Source organism: Phalacrocorax aristotelis, chromosome 3, assembly GCF_949628215.1.
Source record: "Phalacrocorax aristotelis chromosome 3, bGulAri2.1, whole genome shotgun sequence".
Classification (NCBI taxonomy): Eukaryota; Metazoa; Chordata; class Aves; order Suliformes; family Phalacrocoracidae; genus Phalacrocorax; species Phalacrocorax aristotelis.
In genome coordinates this window covers 101,684,243-101,701,423 of record NC_134278.1, presented here as the reverse complement: position 1 = coordinate 101,701,423, position 17,181 = coordinate 101,684,243, and the positions used below count along the sequence as shown (strand labels likewise).

Below are 17,181 nucleotides of genomic sequence, written 5' to 3'. Positions count from 1 at the left end.
TGGTAGCATTTTCCTTAGTACGATTTCCATATGGTGAAGAGAATAATTTCAATCCTTAACACCACTTTCCTTCTACTTAAATCTCTTTTTAAAACTGCATGTATTAGGCTGTCATTCTTTGGAGTTTTAAAAAACCTCCTCTCCGGCACAACCCCTGCCAGCTCAGGAGGCTTGGGCCCGGGTAGCCACCCCAGGGAGGGGACGAGACAGTCATAGGCCCTGGAACTAGCTCCTCACCCCCATCGCCCTACAGCCGCGCCACGCTCAAGATGGCGGAAGGCAGGCGCTGGGGGCCGGGGGCCGCGCTCAAGATGGCGCCTCTTCCCGCCTCCTTCCCCGCCCTCCCGGCGGTGACTTCCGGAGGGAGAGGGCGTCCGTCCCATGGTAACTGCGCCACGGTGGAGACGCCGCCGCTGCCGAGGGGGCTGCTTGTTTCCTGCCGCCACCTGGGCCGCAACAACGGGCAGCCGCCTCTGGGGCCCCGCCGCCGGCAGCCGTCAGGTATGAGCCGCCGGGCGGGCCAGCGGCTTTCTCCGCCCGTCCTCGGTCATGCGGTGAGAGGAACCCGCCGGGGCGGGCCGAACGGGGCGGTCTCTCGGCGCCGCTGCTGAGGTGTGCGGCCCCCGCGGCGGGAGGGCGGTACCGGCCGCCGCAGCCGGCTCCGGCGGGCACCCGGTAGCTCGGCACGGGCGGCGGCGGGTTCCCTGTCAGCGGGGCGGCGGGCAGACATCCCGCCACTCCTTCGCCGGGACGGCTCCCCCTGCCTTCAGCCCTATGGGGCTGGCGGGCGCGCCCGGGCCCCCCGCCCCATCTTCCTGCGGGAGGCGGCTCCCCCGGCCTGCCTTTCTAGTCGGTCCTGCGGGGAGGCGGCGGTGGCCCGGTGCTCCGCCGGCGGCTGTGGTGGGCAGAGTGATTCCCTCGCCTAGGGACACCCGCGGGACACCGGCCTCCCCTCAGCCGGGAAGAAGAGCTCTCCTCGGGGCGGGGGCGGCAGGCGGTCGGTCGAGGTTGCCCTCTCAGCCGCTGGGCAGCCAGGCGTGCCCTTGCGTCTTCTCAGCCTGATTTTTAAGGCATTACCTAAAAATGATATTTTTAAAAAATATATATATTAACTTCTGATTTTTTGTGTTTATTTTAGTGGTAGCTGGGGCCTTTTTTTTTTTTTAAAAAAAAGGTGTTCAGGCGCCTAACTTTTTTTCATTCATTATGGACTGAAATGCGATTGGCCTTTCGTGTGGTTTCGGTCTTTGTTCAGACATATGCTGCTTGTATTATTTGTTAAAAGCAAAGACTGTGAGAACGTGAGCTCTACAGGCGGTGGTTTCTAAAGGGTACTCATACAGCACGCTTTGTCTTGGGAAATTAAGATACAGTAACTCCTGACTTCTGTCTGCATGACTCTGTTCTGATCAGCTGCTTTAAGCATTGCTTCCTGTGGTCGTGGCAAACGCTGGAGATGTATTGGAGAGACTATATAGGCAGAGGTCTGTCCAGAGATGTGCGCATTGTGAGTAGAGCACAAGCCTCTGATTTTGGAGAATAGCTGATGGTTCACATTGTACGTCAGCAAATGAGAGCCATCTCTTTTCAGGAGAAGGATGGAGAGCTGTAGTCACTCAAGGCGCATCTGTAGCGTGTGTGTATTTTAAATGAACAAAAGCTGTCTGATCAGAACTGCAAATAGCTTGTTGTAGAATATCTGGCCTAGGCAAACCTGTAAAATAGTAACAAGTACTTAGGATAAGGCATCAAGATTGTCAATGGGCTTGTCAATGTGCTCAGCTTTAAAAGCGTTGACTGGTGGAATTGCAGGGGAATAATGGTGCAGGAAAGCAGTTGGGGCAGATAGGGACTGGGAGGAAGATGGGATTTCTTAACTGGGCAAAGGGATGACATCCTGAAGCAAACAGCCTGCAGTGATGGAGGTAGAAGAGATCTCGTGTGAAACAGTCAAGGGAGGGAAGCCAGTCTTTGGAGCAGGGAAATGTGTATTAGGAAAATATAAATACTTAAAATATCAGCATTTATAGACTTTTTGTGGCAAATCATGAAGTTTGTAATTACTAAGTATTTGACTCTTAACAAATAATAATGCTTATAAACATTCACAGTATGTTATAACGTTTATAAGATATACAGGTTGTATTTATTTTACATATAAACCCATTTTAAATGTAAAATAAGTATGGCTTGTGCTTCTTTAGACTTTTGGTAGCTACCAGAAACTGCAGCTAGTATTGGGATGCTGCTGTGCTGGTTGATGAATGTACAAGTGAACTGAGATACAAATTAAAGAGGCAAACAAACATCCAGGGGCTTTTTTTTCTTGAGTAATTATCTTTAAACATTAAGCTTAAAGTAACAAACCACAACAACCTTTGACACTAGTATTCTATTTAGGAATAGAATGGTTGAACTACACCATGATTGTATTACAAAATATTTTGGAAGTCATCAGATAGAAAGGAAAATTTAATTCTGCAGAAGGATTTAGTTCTTCGTTTACAGCACAGTGTGTAACATCCTGTAGTAATATAGTAACCTGGTTTGAAGACACAGTTATTTTGAGATTCAAAGCTTAAATATGTACGTCAGTTAAAAGCAGAAGGATGTTGAAATTGGTACCTGATACTGTACTAGTGCAAAATATGGAGACTGCATTAGGATTGGAGACTGCATTAGGGTTTGAGACTGTAGCATAACTCAGGAGGGTTGGGTTTTTTTCACCTTTTGGGGATGTAGGGAATAAAACTCAAGGATTGGGTTTTCTTTTTTTTTTTAACCTACTTTTGAATCCACTGTAGCAAAGCTAAGGTTGTTTGCGGGTTGTATAATGCGATAAATAAGGCTGCAGTGGTGACTGCCTGCCTTCATGGAACCTGGGAGAGAGCAGTGTTGGTGGCTGGGCTTTCCCATGTATGGCGCAGTATCTTTGCTTCAATTTGATTGCTTTCTCTGGCTCAGTAATGCATGAGAGGCATGACTTGAGGACGAAGCTTGTTCTCTATTTTTTAGCAGACAGGCTTACAACATTGCTGAGAAAGTAGGGGGTTTCCCTCAAATGATTTTTTTTTTTCCTCGCTCCTTCTTTCCAAAACTGCTACCATTGCAGATTCCTGACTCTGAAGAATGCCATGTGAAGCTGTTTCTGACTGATCAGAGAATTACTGTAGCAGGAACAAAAGACATATGATGGGGGAGAGTGGTCCCGAGGGGCCTTGAGAAGAAAGAGATGGAATTCAGATTAGTAGCCTCCAAAAAAATCTTGCCATAGAAGAGGTGAAAAATAAGACTATAAAAGAACAAAGGTAAAAAGAACATGTGAAAACACTTAGTTCTCATAATGTTACCCTTTCCCATGAGGAGGCTTTTTGAATGGCTTTCATAGTAATGTTTCTCATATGTTGACCATAGATTTGAGCAGTAAGCTTTGCTTTCCCTCTAAGCCTTTAAGAGATGATTGATTTATTAGCTTTGATAGAAGTATAGAATTACCTTCAAACTTTGAAATACATAATAAGCACCTCTGATAATTAGGAAGCTTACAGCTATCTCTCTTTAAAGTGATCAATGGCATTAATTTGGTTTGGTAACTATGGCTATTTTCTTGTTTGGTGACCATATGGTATTTCTGAGTCTAGTGTGACTTCCTGTGAGCAGTTTTTACAAAGTCAGCTGGGCTTTGGTGTGAAATGCAGCAAAAATTAAACACTATAGGAAGGTGTGAAAATGTTCTTATATTAAAAAAAAAAAAAAGTTGCTTTTCTGCCCTCGGAAAGCAGGCTGCTTTCATATTGGTGTTAGAGTGGATTGTAGCCTCTAAATCAAACATGCAGTGAGGCTGTAGTGCTAAAATACTCAAAACTTGTAGCTTTGACACTGAAGTTTTTAATACAAATAACTATTAACAGATCAATGTTTTACTGTAAACAAAATACTTTCTAGCTGTACTGTAAAAATGAGACCCCTGTTACAGTAACTTCCCCTTTTAAGGAGATCTCTTCTTGAGGTGTGATACATTAATGCTGTTGTTGCATGAACAGCCACATGAGATTTCCATCTGAATTCTGATTTTTGAGGCTTGCAGTAGTCAAAGTGTGATTTTTATCTGTCACATAACTCTTTGAACACCAAATCCAATGTTCTGGGTATCAAGGAGCACAGTCCAGCTGAGTTGGTGAAAGCTAGAGCAACAGAGAGGATTTCTTGGTCGGGAAGCCCTGAGCTGTGCGTGAAGCAATTTTATAAAGACGAAAGGTGGGGTTTTTTGTGTGTGTGTTTTTTTAAGCTGATCTTTACTCTCTGCTTATTAATAGCAGTTTAAATTGCTTTGTGGGAGATTCTCCAGCATGCAGTATTAACAGGGATAAATCTGCCTGGGAGAGTTGTGGGGAGGGAGAACTGATGTCAGATGGTGAACTGGGAAGGAGAAGACCTGGAAGTGGAAGCAATCAGGCCAGGTGAGTGGGGCAAAGAAAAGCAAGGGAAGAGGTATTGGGGAATGGAGTGGGGTGAAGCCAGGGTCATGGGAGACTGAAGCTGGTGATGTAGGGTAACACAGACCTTGCAAGAATAGTGTTTTCTGGGGAGGGAAGGTGGCATTGAGGAGAGACAGAGGGAGGGACGGGTTGGTATGTAGGCAGGAAAGTGCCACATGAAATTAAGTAGAGATCCATCTGAAAGGAGTAACAGGCACCAGAAGAGCAACCAGTGACTGTAAGGTGCATCGTCTCGGAGTGTGTGGATGGAGATAAGGGGCATGTGGATCCTGTCCCTGCAAGGGGAAACCTGAATGCTAAGGTGGGGAACTTGGGGACGGAGACAGCTTAAGGCATGCAGCCCAAAATGAGAGGAGCTGTACAGGTACCCTCAGGAGGGACACTGTAGGGTGCTGTGCTGGGTGGCCTTAGTGGTGCAGAGCGCAGAGTGGTGGTCACAGTCTGCTCAGCTTACAGCAGCTGTGAATGAAAAACTCTTTCTGCTGTCCCTGTTCTTTTTGTGTCCTCCATCTTTATCCTCTATGGTAGAGGTGAAAAACTTGCTTTCTGGTGGGTTGGCGTAGTCAACCTATGACTGGGAATAATGTTAGGTTTCTGCATTGAAGTCCCAGAAGGAAGGTCTAGCTGGGACACCCCACCCCCACCCCGAGTTTTAATTCTTTATCTTCTGTCTTTAATCAAGGTTGGTCAAGGTACAGCCTTATTTTAGACTTCCTGGTATTTCTCTGTGCCTTTGCCATCCTTGTATGTAATAAGACATGCCTGTTGGAGCTGTACCAAGAAGTAAATCTCAAAGGCACAAATCTCAAAGTTTTATTGCCACAGCTAATACTGTGCTTGTGGCTTGCCTTTCAACAGTATCGCATTTGCTGCTTTCCAGAGTGAAGAGAGTATCAATAAGAATTATTTCAGGTTTGAATGTTTGTGTACAGCAGCATCATTTTCCTGTGACATAAAATGACTAGCTGAAGAAATTGGTTCTTTTAATGTGCCTCACTTTAAGGCTTCTTTACCAACATCATGTTTAATTGTATGTGTAACATAAGAGTTTTTCTGTGTTTTAGCTTAGGGAAGATGCGTTTACCACCAATATCTGTTCAAGCTGCCTTGTGTGAAATGCTTGTCTATAATTAAATGCTTATACACAGGATGGAGCATCAGTAGTGAGATTTGAGAAGACATATTTTGTAAACACAAAATCCATTCTACCTGGAATGTGAGTGGAATGATACAGCTCAGATTACGGTTGTGCTTCAGGGTAGTGCTGGAATTAAAGCTGGGATTTTCAGGGTTTGGGTTTGGTGGTTGGTTGTTGTTTGGGTTTTGTTTTGGGTTTTTTGCCCTTTTTATTTTTTCTTTTTTGCAAGGCCTCATCTGTGGTCTTCTGAGTTTTACACTTTCCTATTAAATGTAAGACATGGTGGGTGCTTGATACCTATAGCCTTGGACTGGAGATGCTTCTAGACTTGATGTGCACTTAAAAGACTTAGGAATTTTCTTCCCCTTCTGTTCGCTGAAAGTAGTTGCTCTGCTCAGCGTTGCAGCTGATAGGATTAATTTCTAAAGATATTTAATATTGAAACACCCTTGTTGGGCAGTAGTTCTTGAAGCTGCATAAAAACTGGGTGATATAGAGATATCTTTGGGTGGGTGGAAGGAAGAGTGGGATTTGAGAACTAAGTAATTAATTAAGATTGCTGCATGTAATGATGTTTTGGGCTTAGAAAATTATAGAGTACTATGCCACATAGTTTGAATATGTAAGTTAAAATATTTTCTTTAATACATATGCTGTTCAAAATAATTATATAAAGCTGAAGGGATTTTTTTGCCTTCTGGAATAAACTTTACCCTAGTCGTAAACATATGTTCTTACTTATTGTTGATAGCTTCTTTAATACCATAAAAAACTACAGCAGGTATTGCAAGAATTCAGTAACTTAATCTTAACCCTTTGAAGTTAAATCATGTGAAACGTATGTCATGCTGATACCTTTATAAAAACATAATAGAATTAAAACCAAAATCATTATTAAAACTAAAAAAGATCATTAGTATAGTTTAGAACTCCCTTCTATGACAGTAAAGTCTAAGGTCTTGAATAGTCCTAGAAATTTTGTGGTCCTGAATTAGTCATTGTGTATTTTCTTTGACTTGAAACTTCACAAAATGGAAAAGCAAGATTTGTATCAAGGTTTTTGGAGTATAGTATTTGTAAATGTATCATTAAAGGGTAATATTTAGACATTAAGACAGCTGGAGAAAGTAGTGTTATGGTTGACTGTGAACTGTACCTGGCTTTTTTTTATGTGGAACTGCTTAACTGTTGTATCAGTAAACTGTTTTTCTCTGCTTAATCTGCTGTCAAGCAAAGCCTGTTTAAGATATGCTGCAAACTTTGGCATCTTGTTCTCTGTTAAAAAATAGTAGAGATGGCATTAGTGGGAAAACAATTACTGGCTTCGTAAGTAGTGCTGTTGAGTTATGACTAAGTGTATTGATTTGCCTGGCCAACACAAACTCCAGGTGTATTTTTTTATTTTTAATGGCCTTTCCATGAGAGGGTCACATGGTTGTTTGTTATTGCCTTGGATAGGGCCGAGTTCTACAAATCAAATTGCTTTCTGGGAACATTGAGGTTTTTAAATGTTTTGGTTTTTTTTTTTTGCAAATAGATTTTGATCACTGATGTGTGATGGTGGATGGACTGGCGGGGTCTTGTCCCCCTCAGCTTTTCAAAATCTGTTACTTTGCAAAGCTCTAACTTCTCTTTGTCATGGCTTTACCAGTAACGTATATAATAATGTATTTCTGAAAGTCAACCTCTTTAATTTCTAATCTTTTTTACTGTCTGGGCAGGACACACTAACATCTGTTTGCTTGTGCCAAGCATATTTTTTTTGTATTAAACTGGCATCTTTTCTTCTAACCCCCAAAGGTGATTAGAATATATTGTTCCAGGTTCCTTGCTGCATTTAGAAATTAGGCTGCTAAATCTGTAAAACCCCCAAACTGAAGTTGTAATACTGTGATGCTGAGGCTTCTTTCTTCCTTTTGAGGTCCAACAGTAATTAACAGAGCTCCCTCTTGCCAACCCTACCTTTCAGTATTGCCCTCGCTGATTCAGGGAAGGGTCTGGTGGTCACTGCCTTAGTGTCAGAGGTTCTAAGTAAAATTTAGTAAACTGGTAATAGTGGGTCTGAATGATATCCCAAAATGATTATACTGCTTTGCTCTTCAAGGCTTAATGCCAGCTCTTCTGTCAACCCTGCTGAAAGGATGTTCTGTGCTATCTTGTTTGCCTTTGCTGGAAACTTGTATTCATATCTTTGTTCTGAATTTTCTCCATTGTAGTACAGCTCTAAGCAGAATGACTGGGGCAAAGTAGAAAATGAAAACACAGTAAGTGAAAGATTGAACAAAGTAAATATTTTGGTAGTTCTTAATAAGATATAGTTGTATCTTATGTGTGAGCTGCTTCTGGGTAGTCTTCCATGATTTACTATTTAGTGTAATAAAACACAGCCAAAAACAAGCACTCATGGTTATTGCATGGAGAAGGGCAGGTGGGGGTGGTAGGAACTGATGCAGCAATTTTATTCCACTGCTTAAATTTTGCTTTCTCACAGTTACCTTCTTTCAGTGAATGTAGACTTGTGTAGACTAGCTCCCTGAGACACTATCTATATTTAACAATATCAAGTAGTTATAGATGTGGCTGCCATGTGCAGCAGCTGTGCTGTCACTGTGGGTAATGTTCTAGGTTGGGATGACAGCACTTGCTGGGAAATAAGAGTCAGAACTTCCTACTACAGCATGCAAGCCCAGTAATGTGGCCTTGCTTTCTCCTTAGGTGATCATGGCATAAGACTATCCTATTTGCTAAGCCAGCAGACGACTACTGGCTTAGGTTAGCTTTCTGGTTAGCAAGTTGAATGAGTTCAACGTGTAGTCATATGTGCAGCAGCATGATTGGTACAGCTCAACCAGAGCAAGAGGCAAGAGACCTCATTTAGCACTAATGAGCTATTTGGTGATTGGTTAGATTGTTTCCATCCAACATAAGGCTTTGTTTTTCCAGTTTACCAAACTGGACTATTGATAACTTGAATGTGAGATACTGCTGGGTGTTTACTAAATTAGGGGGCAGACAATGAGTGCTGAAAATATTTTGATAAATCAGTTGGTTGCAACCTTTTTGGAAAAGATTTGGATGAATCTTTTTTCAGAAAAATATTTAAAATTTCTGGTTTCATGCTTTAATGAAAAAGTATGGATTTCTTTCTGTAAATTTGGTTAAGAGCACATATTGGTTGAGAGTTCTGACACTGACACAAAGTTATGTTAAACAATTTTAGAAAAAAGATTAAAAGGTAAAAGGTAAGTATTAGAAATATATGATACAAAGGCATTACACTGTACAGCATGTATAAGTAAGCTGTTTACATTAGTGTGTTCCTGTCTTTAGAGAGGTTTTCCTACAGGGCCAGCTCTTCCTCTGTATCTGTTCAGGCATGTTTGATACTAAGGGCATCCTCTTATGCCTGCTGCCATTAAGACAGTGTATCTCTCGAATAGTTTATATGGTGATAAGAAAAATAAGGAATTGGCTTGCTACTCAGTAAAGAAATGTAACATGATGCAGAGAAAACTGTATATTTAGTGCACTTGTTGCTTCAGATTTATCTTTATTGTAGGATAAGCAGCAACTATACCTGCTCCCAGAAACAGAAGTGTAGGAACTTTCCTTAGATAAGGAAAATAATGAAGAACACTTATAAAAGTGCTAATCTGAAAAGCAGGTGAAATTAAAAAAGGATTATTTTGCTTCACCTGGTTCCTGGTCTCAGAAACATTATCAGTTTCCATGTTGACAGATAAAGTTCTGTAAAGAAGGGGAGAAGCCAAGCCAGTACCTGTATCTAAGAGGGGCAGGTGGAAAAGAACCACCAGATAACTAGAGACCACTTGCAAAGACATTGCAACAAATATCAACTATTTGGTAAGCTCTTCAAGGAGAAAGTATAAAGGTATTAAATCAACATAAATGTGGGTTTTCTCAAAACAAAATTCACAAGCAGCCAAATCTCTTTTCATGACATAGTATCCAATCTTGTTTGAGAAGAACAAATATGTTCTCAGTTTAATGAGCTATTCTAATGATGTCCATATGAAAAGCAAGGAAATGTTTCTCTAAATAATGTAAAGTTGGTGAAAAACCTTAAATATTTTTGTGGATCACTGTCAGACCAGAAGATGTCTAGACCGAATGGTCTCTGCAGGGTTCTGTCACTAATTTTGACTTAACTGAAACATTAAAGCTATGCAATATTAGCAGCAGATGGTACCAAGCTAGGAATTGCTGCAAGTGCGTTGGAAAACGTGGTTAGGGTTCAGAATGATTTGAGGAAAGCGGAGAAGCAGTCTGGGAAATAATATGCTTTTTGGATAAGGACAAGACTCAAGATCCTCCATTTATTGATCTTCTCTGTACAAATAGACAATGGGGAGTAGAATGAGTTTTGTCCAAAGGATCTGGGGATGTTGCAGTTAACAAACTGGGTGTGATTATGTTAACACAGGTCTGGCAAACAAGTTGGATGTACTGTCATATATAAGCAGGGTAACTTTCCATAAATCACATGACAGTCCTTCATTCTAGGCTTAGGTATTTCACATCAGGAGAAGCAAGAGTACTTTGAGATACTAGAGAGGAAAGTAAAGTGAGCCAGGCCTTGAAAAGGTAATTATTTTATTGACAGAAAGAACAGAAGACTAGGGGGAGAAGGAAGAGTTGTCTTCAGGTGAGATATAAATGAGAAGAGAGCATTTTTTACTCTAGCCACTGAAACATTGGTTCTGGCATCCTTGTGCTTAAACTGCAACAAAGATGGTGTAAATCGGCCCTAGAAAAAAAGATTGTGAACCACTGGAACATATTGCTTGGGAAGACTGTGGTATTTCCATTTCTAGAGTCCCTTGTAAGGCACAGGCTAACTATGTCTAGACTGTGCTTTTCTCCTCCAGTCCTGAGGGGGTGTATTAGCTGATTTATTGAGCTCCTTACCAACCATTATTTTATGGTATTAGAAAAGCCTAGAACGGTTTCTAGAAAGATGAGCATGCAAATTAAAAAGGTATCAAAGTGGTTAATAGCATTGGGCCCATGTTAATCACTTTCTCATTTTGTGCTAATGGGTCTTGCTATCAAAATTGCACATCTGTACTCTCTCATTTCCACTCCCTCCTCTTCAAAGAAAAGTAATATTGCATTGGGGGAGGGAGGGAAATACTTTTATAAGTCTTCTGGCTTACTTCCATTTCATGACTGTAAATATCTTGCAGTTGATGCACTAAGTGTATACTGGTGGCTACAAACTTCCAGAATCATCATTCTTCCCCAGCTTTGTATAAAATTGCTTTGGGGACAAGGGAGAAACAAGACTCTTCAACCCCCATGGTAAGTTTGATACCAGAGTCTGAGATTTCAGACTGCTTTGCTCATTACTCAGTGTTAGAGTTAAGATATAAAATAAAACATTCCCTCATCAGCAGATACCAGCCTTTATCTCTCATGCCCTTTTCCCTAAAACTAGCAATTCACATGCATGAGTAAGAGGCAGTGGAGTCTGGTAGCAGGAACTTGGGCCTGGAAGACAGAACTGTCAGCATCATAATCTTAGATATGATGTTGAATTATGATTTGCTGAAGGGTGTGTTTAATTCCTGGCTCTGTTTTCCATACACAGAATGTAATGCTGTAAGGATTAGTTTCTGTCTGTAGCTACAGAGATGAAAATTCCGAGATGTATCTCTTTCTGCATTAAAAGTCAGTATGTGAGCCCAAGGTTTTAATTCATGGATTATTAGGTCATGTTTGACTTTTGCTACAGTATATTCAAGTTAAAGAACAACCATTTAAAATTTTGGTAGTTAAAAATACCTATCACAGTAGAACTTACTGTGCTATTTTCCCATGCCTTTGTAAATGGAAAATGCAGCCTCTTGTTTTCTTCCTTTGCTTTTTTTTCTTCCTCTCTACTGTTGAAGATGACTCCTTTCTCAAAGACTTCAGATATATGGTATAGTTGTTTTGGCTCCATTCATGATTTATAAGGGTACAGAAAGCTTGAAGAATGTAAATTCTATTGGAATCCTAGTTCTGTTTACTACCTAGCTTTTCAAAGTGAGGAGGCTGCATCAGTATAAACTGATTTGACTTTTAGCATTGTTATAGCAATGAAACTATCCTGTAGATTTCTTTTAATTTAAGTTCCTTAAGGGGCTGCAGACCATGCTAGTATGACTTCATTCTGGTTCAACAAACCAGCAGTGTTGAGGAGTTAGAGGGCGTGTGGAGTCTTTAGGGTAATGAAATACCTTTTTTTTTTTTTTTCCTTTTTAAACTGGTAGCATCATACTGAAATCCCTGCGGGCTTCTTTCTGCAGGTGTGGGTTTTAAGCTAGGCCTCCACTGACGTTTACATTTAAATTTATTATTATAGTGTCACCCTACAGGGTTTATAGTTCCTTCAGTGAATTCTTTGTGAAAGAACTGGTATCATTTTTTTAAAAGGTTATGTTGAATTCTGGTTTCCACAGCACAAGTTGCCATGGATATGTCAGGTTCTTAATGTTTGTTTATAGAGGAATGAGGTAGAGAAGGTTCATGCTAGCTATTTTCAAATGAATGTTCTGCATCCAAATGATGCTGTTCTTGTTGGGAGTTAACTGGCCAGTGAATGTAAATTCTACTGTCTGCTTTGAAAATAGATTAAGTTCATTTTGGAATGAGTTAATGCAGAGATGTTCATGTGTATATCTTTCTTTGCACTAGCTTCTTGGTTGTCCAGGTTGCCCTTTTCCTTCTGCAGTAAAACGAACCTGCTGATTTTGTGTGCCCTGCAGTACTTCGGAGTCTGTCAATCAGCCTTTAAATGTATGTGCATTATTGCAGTGCCCAGGAACTGTGGAATGCAGCATTGCAACTGCAAAACCTGTCATGTTTTGCGCATCTGTATGAAACAAGGAAAGATCCTTGACTTGCTGAGATCTGGGAAAAGGGGATGGTGAATTTTGTCTGGCTAAGAGCTGCTATATCAAGGAAATTTAAGTCATAACTCCTGCGTGCATAGATCAAATGTCCAGGAGAGACTACTTGCATAATACTTCAACTGTTTCTGGTCAGTTATCTGCCTTCTAAGCCATCTGCTTTGCTCCTTCCTCACTACTCATTTACTTTTCTCCGCTTCCAAAATAAGGATCATAAAGATGAATGTGTTTCTGTGACCCCTCAAATCTTGATTCAGAAACACAGACTGCTGACTTTTATGCCCATGCAAACTACCTGCACAGCACACCAGTCTCTGCTGTTAAGTAACCACTAGAAAAAGTATACAATTATAACAGGAGTCAAACATTAACTTGCTGCTTTTCTAGGTCACAGTGGAAGAGGCATGGGCAGGAATGTTTGAAAGCTGAAGAGATCTGTATGTTACACTGAAGATACAAGTTGAGTGAATACTGCTCATGTCCCGTTCTAAGCTGTGCAGTCCTTAAGGACAAGGCGAACAACTGCTGCAGGTCACAATTCGGGTTTTTTGGTCAAATAAGCCAAAAGAAAAGTCAAAAGTCGAGGCAACAGATGTAGTGGAAAAGAGTGAAAAGGTGAATGTCCTCGTATGGAAAGTGAAAGGTGAGTAAGGAAGAAAAATAGCTATTAAAGAAACAGCTCTGTAAAAGATAGATGACCTCTTTTAATGGAGTAAAAGAAACAATTAGCAGCAGTTTTCTTGGTAACATTAAGCCTTGTGTGCAGGCTGAGATAAACTTAATTCTGGAACTCCACAGCTGCAATGGTTCTGTCCCCTTCCATTTCATAATCAAAGGAAGGTTTCATGACCAGGTTCCTCCCCTGCTCAAGATCATCTGTCTGAAGATTTTTTTAATCTGTGTAGCGCAATGCTGTGTACCGATCACTTCTCCTACTACCTTTACTGTCAACCTCGTTTTGAAGTTCTCTCACACGTAAAGATTATTAAAGGTATTTTGACAGAAGTGTGATATTCTTATACCTTGTGTGTTCCACAAACCTGAAATGTCTCTGCAAAGGAGTGTCTTCCATATTTTAAAATATGTAGATAAAATATCCTCGGTGTGCTAATTTTAGTGCAGTACATCTGAGCTGAGTTTCTGAATGCAGGTAACAAGATGTTCTATGGGCTTGGTATCCATAGCAATAGCCAGAGAGCTGTCTCTGTGAAGTGATAGGTACAGAGATAGTTGTGTTATAAACTATGCCTGTTAATAGAAGAGCGTTCTCATTGTTTTTATAGATACAGTGCAAAATACCTCAAGTGATTCATGCAAGATAAATATAACTTAGCAGCCACCACCATTAAACATCTTCATTTTCCATTTGGAATGTGAAACACACACTCTGTACTTCCTGCGTGTCTTTGGGAGATACAGTTTAGTTGGGTCCTTCCTCATAGCCAAGCGTCCGGTGTGAGCGTACGTCAGGGAGGGAACCTTATTTTGCAGAACTCTGAGGCGAGCTGTGGTCTAGTTTCCTTTGACACAAGTTCAACTTCTTTGAGAAGAAAGTGGGCATGGATTTGAAGAGGCTAGTGTCACATGTCTAGGATTAAATGAAGTTGTGTGAATAGTCACTGGAATAGCTCAGAAATGGATTTCTAGCTTTGCGTTTTGAGGTCTAATACGGTATGGCTCCCCTTGCTGGCTCTGTGATAGTCCATACACCACAAACGTGCAAATCCAGCAGGATGTTAAAAAATGACAGTGCTTGGGGTTGAATGCCTCTTGCAGTCTATGCTTATTTCATTATATTAGGTATTGTCTTAACAATACCGAACTATTTCTGCTGGTAGTTGCCAGTGACCCAATGCTCTTGAGTTAGTCTGCTTTTATGGCAGTTCAAGCCTACTTTCCAAGTACATTTCTAGGTAAAAACCACCTTGTATTTTTTTCTAATTATCGCATACATCTATTTTTTTGTACTTAGAAATTGTACTGTAGACCAAAAAGACACTTGGGCTTGTGACAGGGGGGAAAAAAAACTCAAAGCGCTATGTACATCTGCTGGATTACCTCATTTTCCATCAATCTTCTTGGCCCAACCTAACAGCTGGCTTCCAAAGCTGATGCTACCAGCCATCGAGGATCTAAACATTCATGGAGCAATTTTGATTAAATATTTTCAGGTTAACCCTTAATGCACAGTGAGAAAAAGCCTCAGATGCAGTGTGTCAGGGGAAAAAAAAGAGGTACTAACTCAGAATGTTGTTCCCTTATTCACAAAGGGGTGGCTTCTCCTGTGAGTGTGTTGATACGAAGAAGCTGAGCAGCCACCTTGTTCTTAAGCTGCATTTGCCTCCATATTACTGTTCTGGAACAGCTCATGTGATTCTGAAGTATACTTTAAACTAAACAACCAAGTAGATGAGGCATTAAAGTGAGAATCCTCAATCTGTGGAAAGTGTTAGGTTCTGCTTCACTGGGGAGTACTTAATATTTCCAGTGTGTTCACATAAGATTCCCTGTCTCATGTGAGAAATTGAAACTTGTTTTATGAGCCATAAAAATCAGTCTTAATATTCTGAATTTATTAGACTTAATTCTTCAGTATTGTTGTTTCTCCATAATCTGTTTTTATGTGATTGTTTTCCTGTGAGAGGATGTATTACTGTTTAGTAGAATCACTTTTGAGAAGTTTGTCCCAAACCACAGGTTAGGTTTAAAACTTAGTTCCCCTTGTGCACAGATGGAATGTGGGAGTCTTCTAAGAACTTGTGATTTGCACTTCTATGCTGGTTTGTGCAAACAGTACTTGATAGCAGGAACTCCTCTCCAACCATGTTGTTGCAGAGATTTGTTTTTCTTGAGCTCTGAGGCTATTGCTTGTTTGATCCAGGTGCTCTTTATTAATCTTCTGTGCTGAATGCCTGAGATAAATTAAGATAGGTAGGTATGCTGTGTTTAAATGAAGGCATTCTTGTATCCATTTGAAAATTAGAGAGGACCTCTTTGCTGGCTAGAGCAGGGTATGTGACTGTTCTGTAAGGCTGCCAGGTTTTGAGAAAATTCATACTGAGTAATGGTATTTTTATAGTTAGTTTCTTGAAGGGTGTGGCTGAATTAATACTGCTCTGTCTTTTCTTTCTTATATAGTTATTTCTCTAATGTGGATAAAAGTTACCTTGATTCTCTCGAAGTGATGAAGAGCAGGTGTGTGGGTTTATGAAAAAAGAGGAAAAAGAAATTATTCTTAACATACTTTTTCATTGACATTTAAATAGCTGAACTATTTAATCACACTGTGCTTTTAGAGGTAGTGCAGCTGAAACATTGAGAGAGAGAATTCTTTGCTTCTGGTGCTCTTGATGTGATGTCCATCATCTATAAACCTCAAAGTCATGACCAAGGCAGAGGCCTAAGGCTTTGGATGCCTTTTATGTTTTTTGGTTGTTGGTTTTTGTTTTGTTGTTGGTTTGTTTTTTTTTGGTGAAACATTAAGTGTAGTAGTCTAAAGTATCTCTTTTTTCCTGTATTATTCCTTTCTCCTTCTTTTGGGATTAACAGGAAAAACATCAGCTATTTAGTACTAGAATTCTGTCTTAAAAATTCTGTAAAAGGAACCTCTTAAATACATGAAATTAATTGGATTACTGTAAGCATGTGATGCCTTTGGGAAACTCTGAAATAAGCATATAAAAAGTTACTCTTTTCAATGTCTTGACACACTAGAAAGAAGGAATGCCTACACATGGAGAGTTTTACATATTTCTGAAAGCATGGCAAGAATGTCAGTGCTTATAAGTAAACTTTGCACTTTCCAATAAAGTAGCAATGTGTTTAGAATTGATGTTACAAAGCCGACTTCCTGGGCAATCAATGATCTAGAACCTCTAGTTTCTTGCTCTATATAATTTTTTACATATTTTAGGGAGTAAATGATTTTTTTAAAATGACTGAATCTCAACTTTTCTTTTTGGGTTGGAATTTGTGTGCTTAGTATCACCTCTTGAGCAGTTTATTTACTCTGTTTTATACTTCTCTGGCTAAATAGTGTGGATGTACATGTTAGGGATGAGTACTGGGAAGTCTTTGCTAGGGATTTCTTATGTACACCTCTGGAAGTTCACAGATGGCTTGCTTGCTCTCCTGTCCTAGAAACAGTTGTTACAGACTCTGGCGTTCTTGCAGACAAAGGAAATTAACTTTTGAGTTGTAACGGCCTTGAAGAGAATACTGTGAAATGCAAATATACGTTACTAGAGTATTGCATGTATTATAACGACTCATACTTAGCAGAAGACTCTGGCTTGCCTCGATGCTTTGTAGCTGTTAAACTTTTATTTCTTTTCCCTGATATTTTAGACTTTTTAGCAGCTGTCATTAATTGTGTGGTTGAACAGTTTGAATGCTAGTTGGCAACAGGTGATGCATGCTCTCAATATTGTGAGATACAGATGATGGTCAACAGAGTTGTCACTGAATTGGGAGGTATTTGTGTCAGCCTATGTTGGTTTTGTTTTAGCAGAACTTTGTTCTTTGTTGTGGAAAAGTACATACAAAGTGATCTAAAAATGAATATGGGGTAAATGTTCATTATAGGTTGCTAAGCCTATACAAAACCAGCGTAGAATGTGCTGCCTTAATT

At 40.3% G+C, this 17,181-nt stretch overlaps 1 protein-coding gene across 3 annotated transcripts in view; it reads left to right on the top strand.

The window, feature by feature from the left end:
* Positions 1-350: 350 nt before the first annotated feature.
* DISP1 (dispatched RND transporter family member 1) overlaps positions 351-17,181 on the top strand; it is a 95,216-nt gene continuing 78,385 nt past the window's right edge. The window contains exon 1 of one of the 3 annotated variants that reach the window (XM_075088795.1): positions 351-501. Coding sequence is in view for 2 of the 3 variants with exons in the window: in XM_075088793.1 (XP_074944894.1) it covers positions 13,181-13,194 (14 nt within the window). In the remaining variant the exon portion in view is untranslated. Of the gene's footprint in view, positions 502-533; positions 555-11,742; positions 13,195-17,181 lie in introns of those variants that run through there. The other 2 variants (XM_075088794.1, XM_075088793.1) reach the window with 2 other exon arrangements.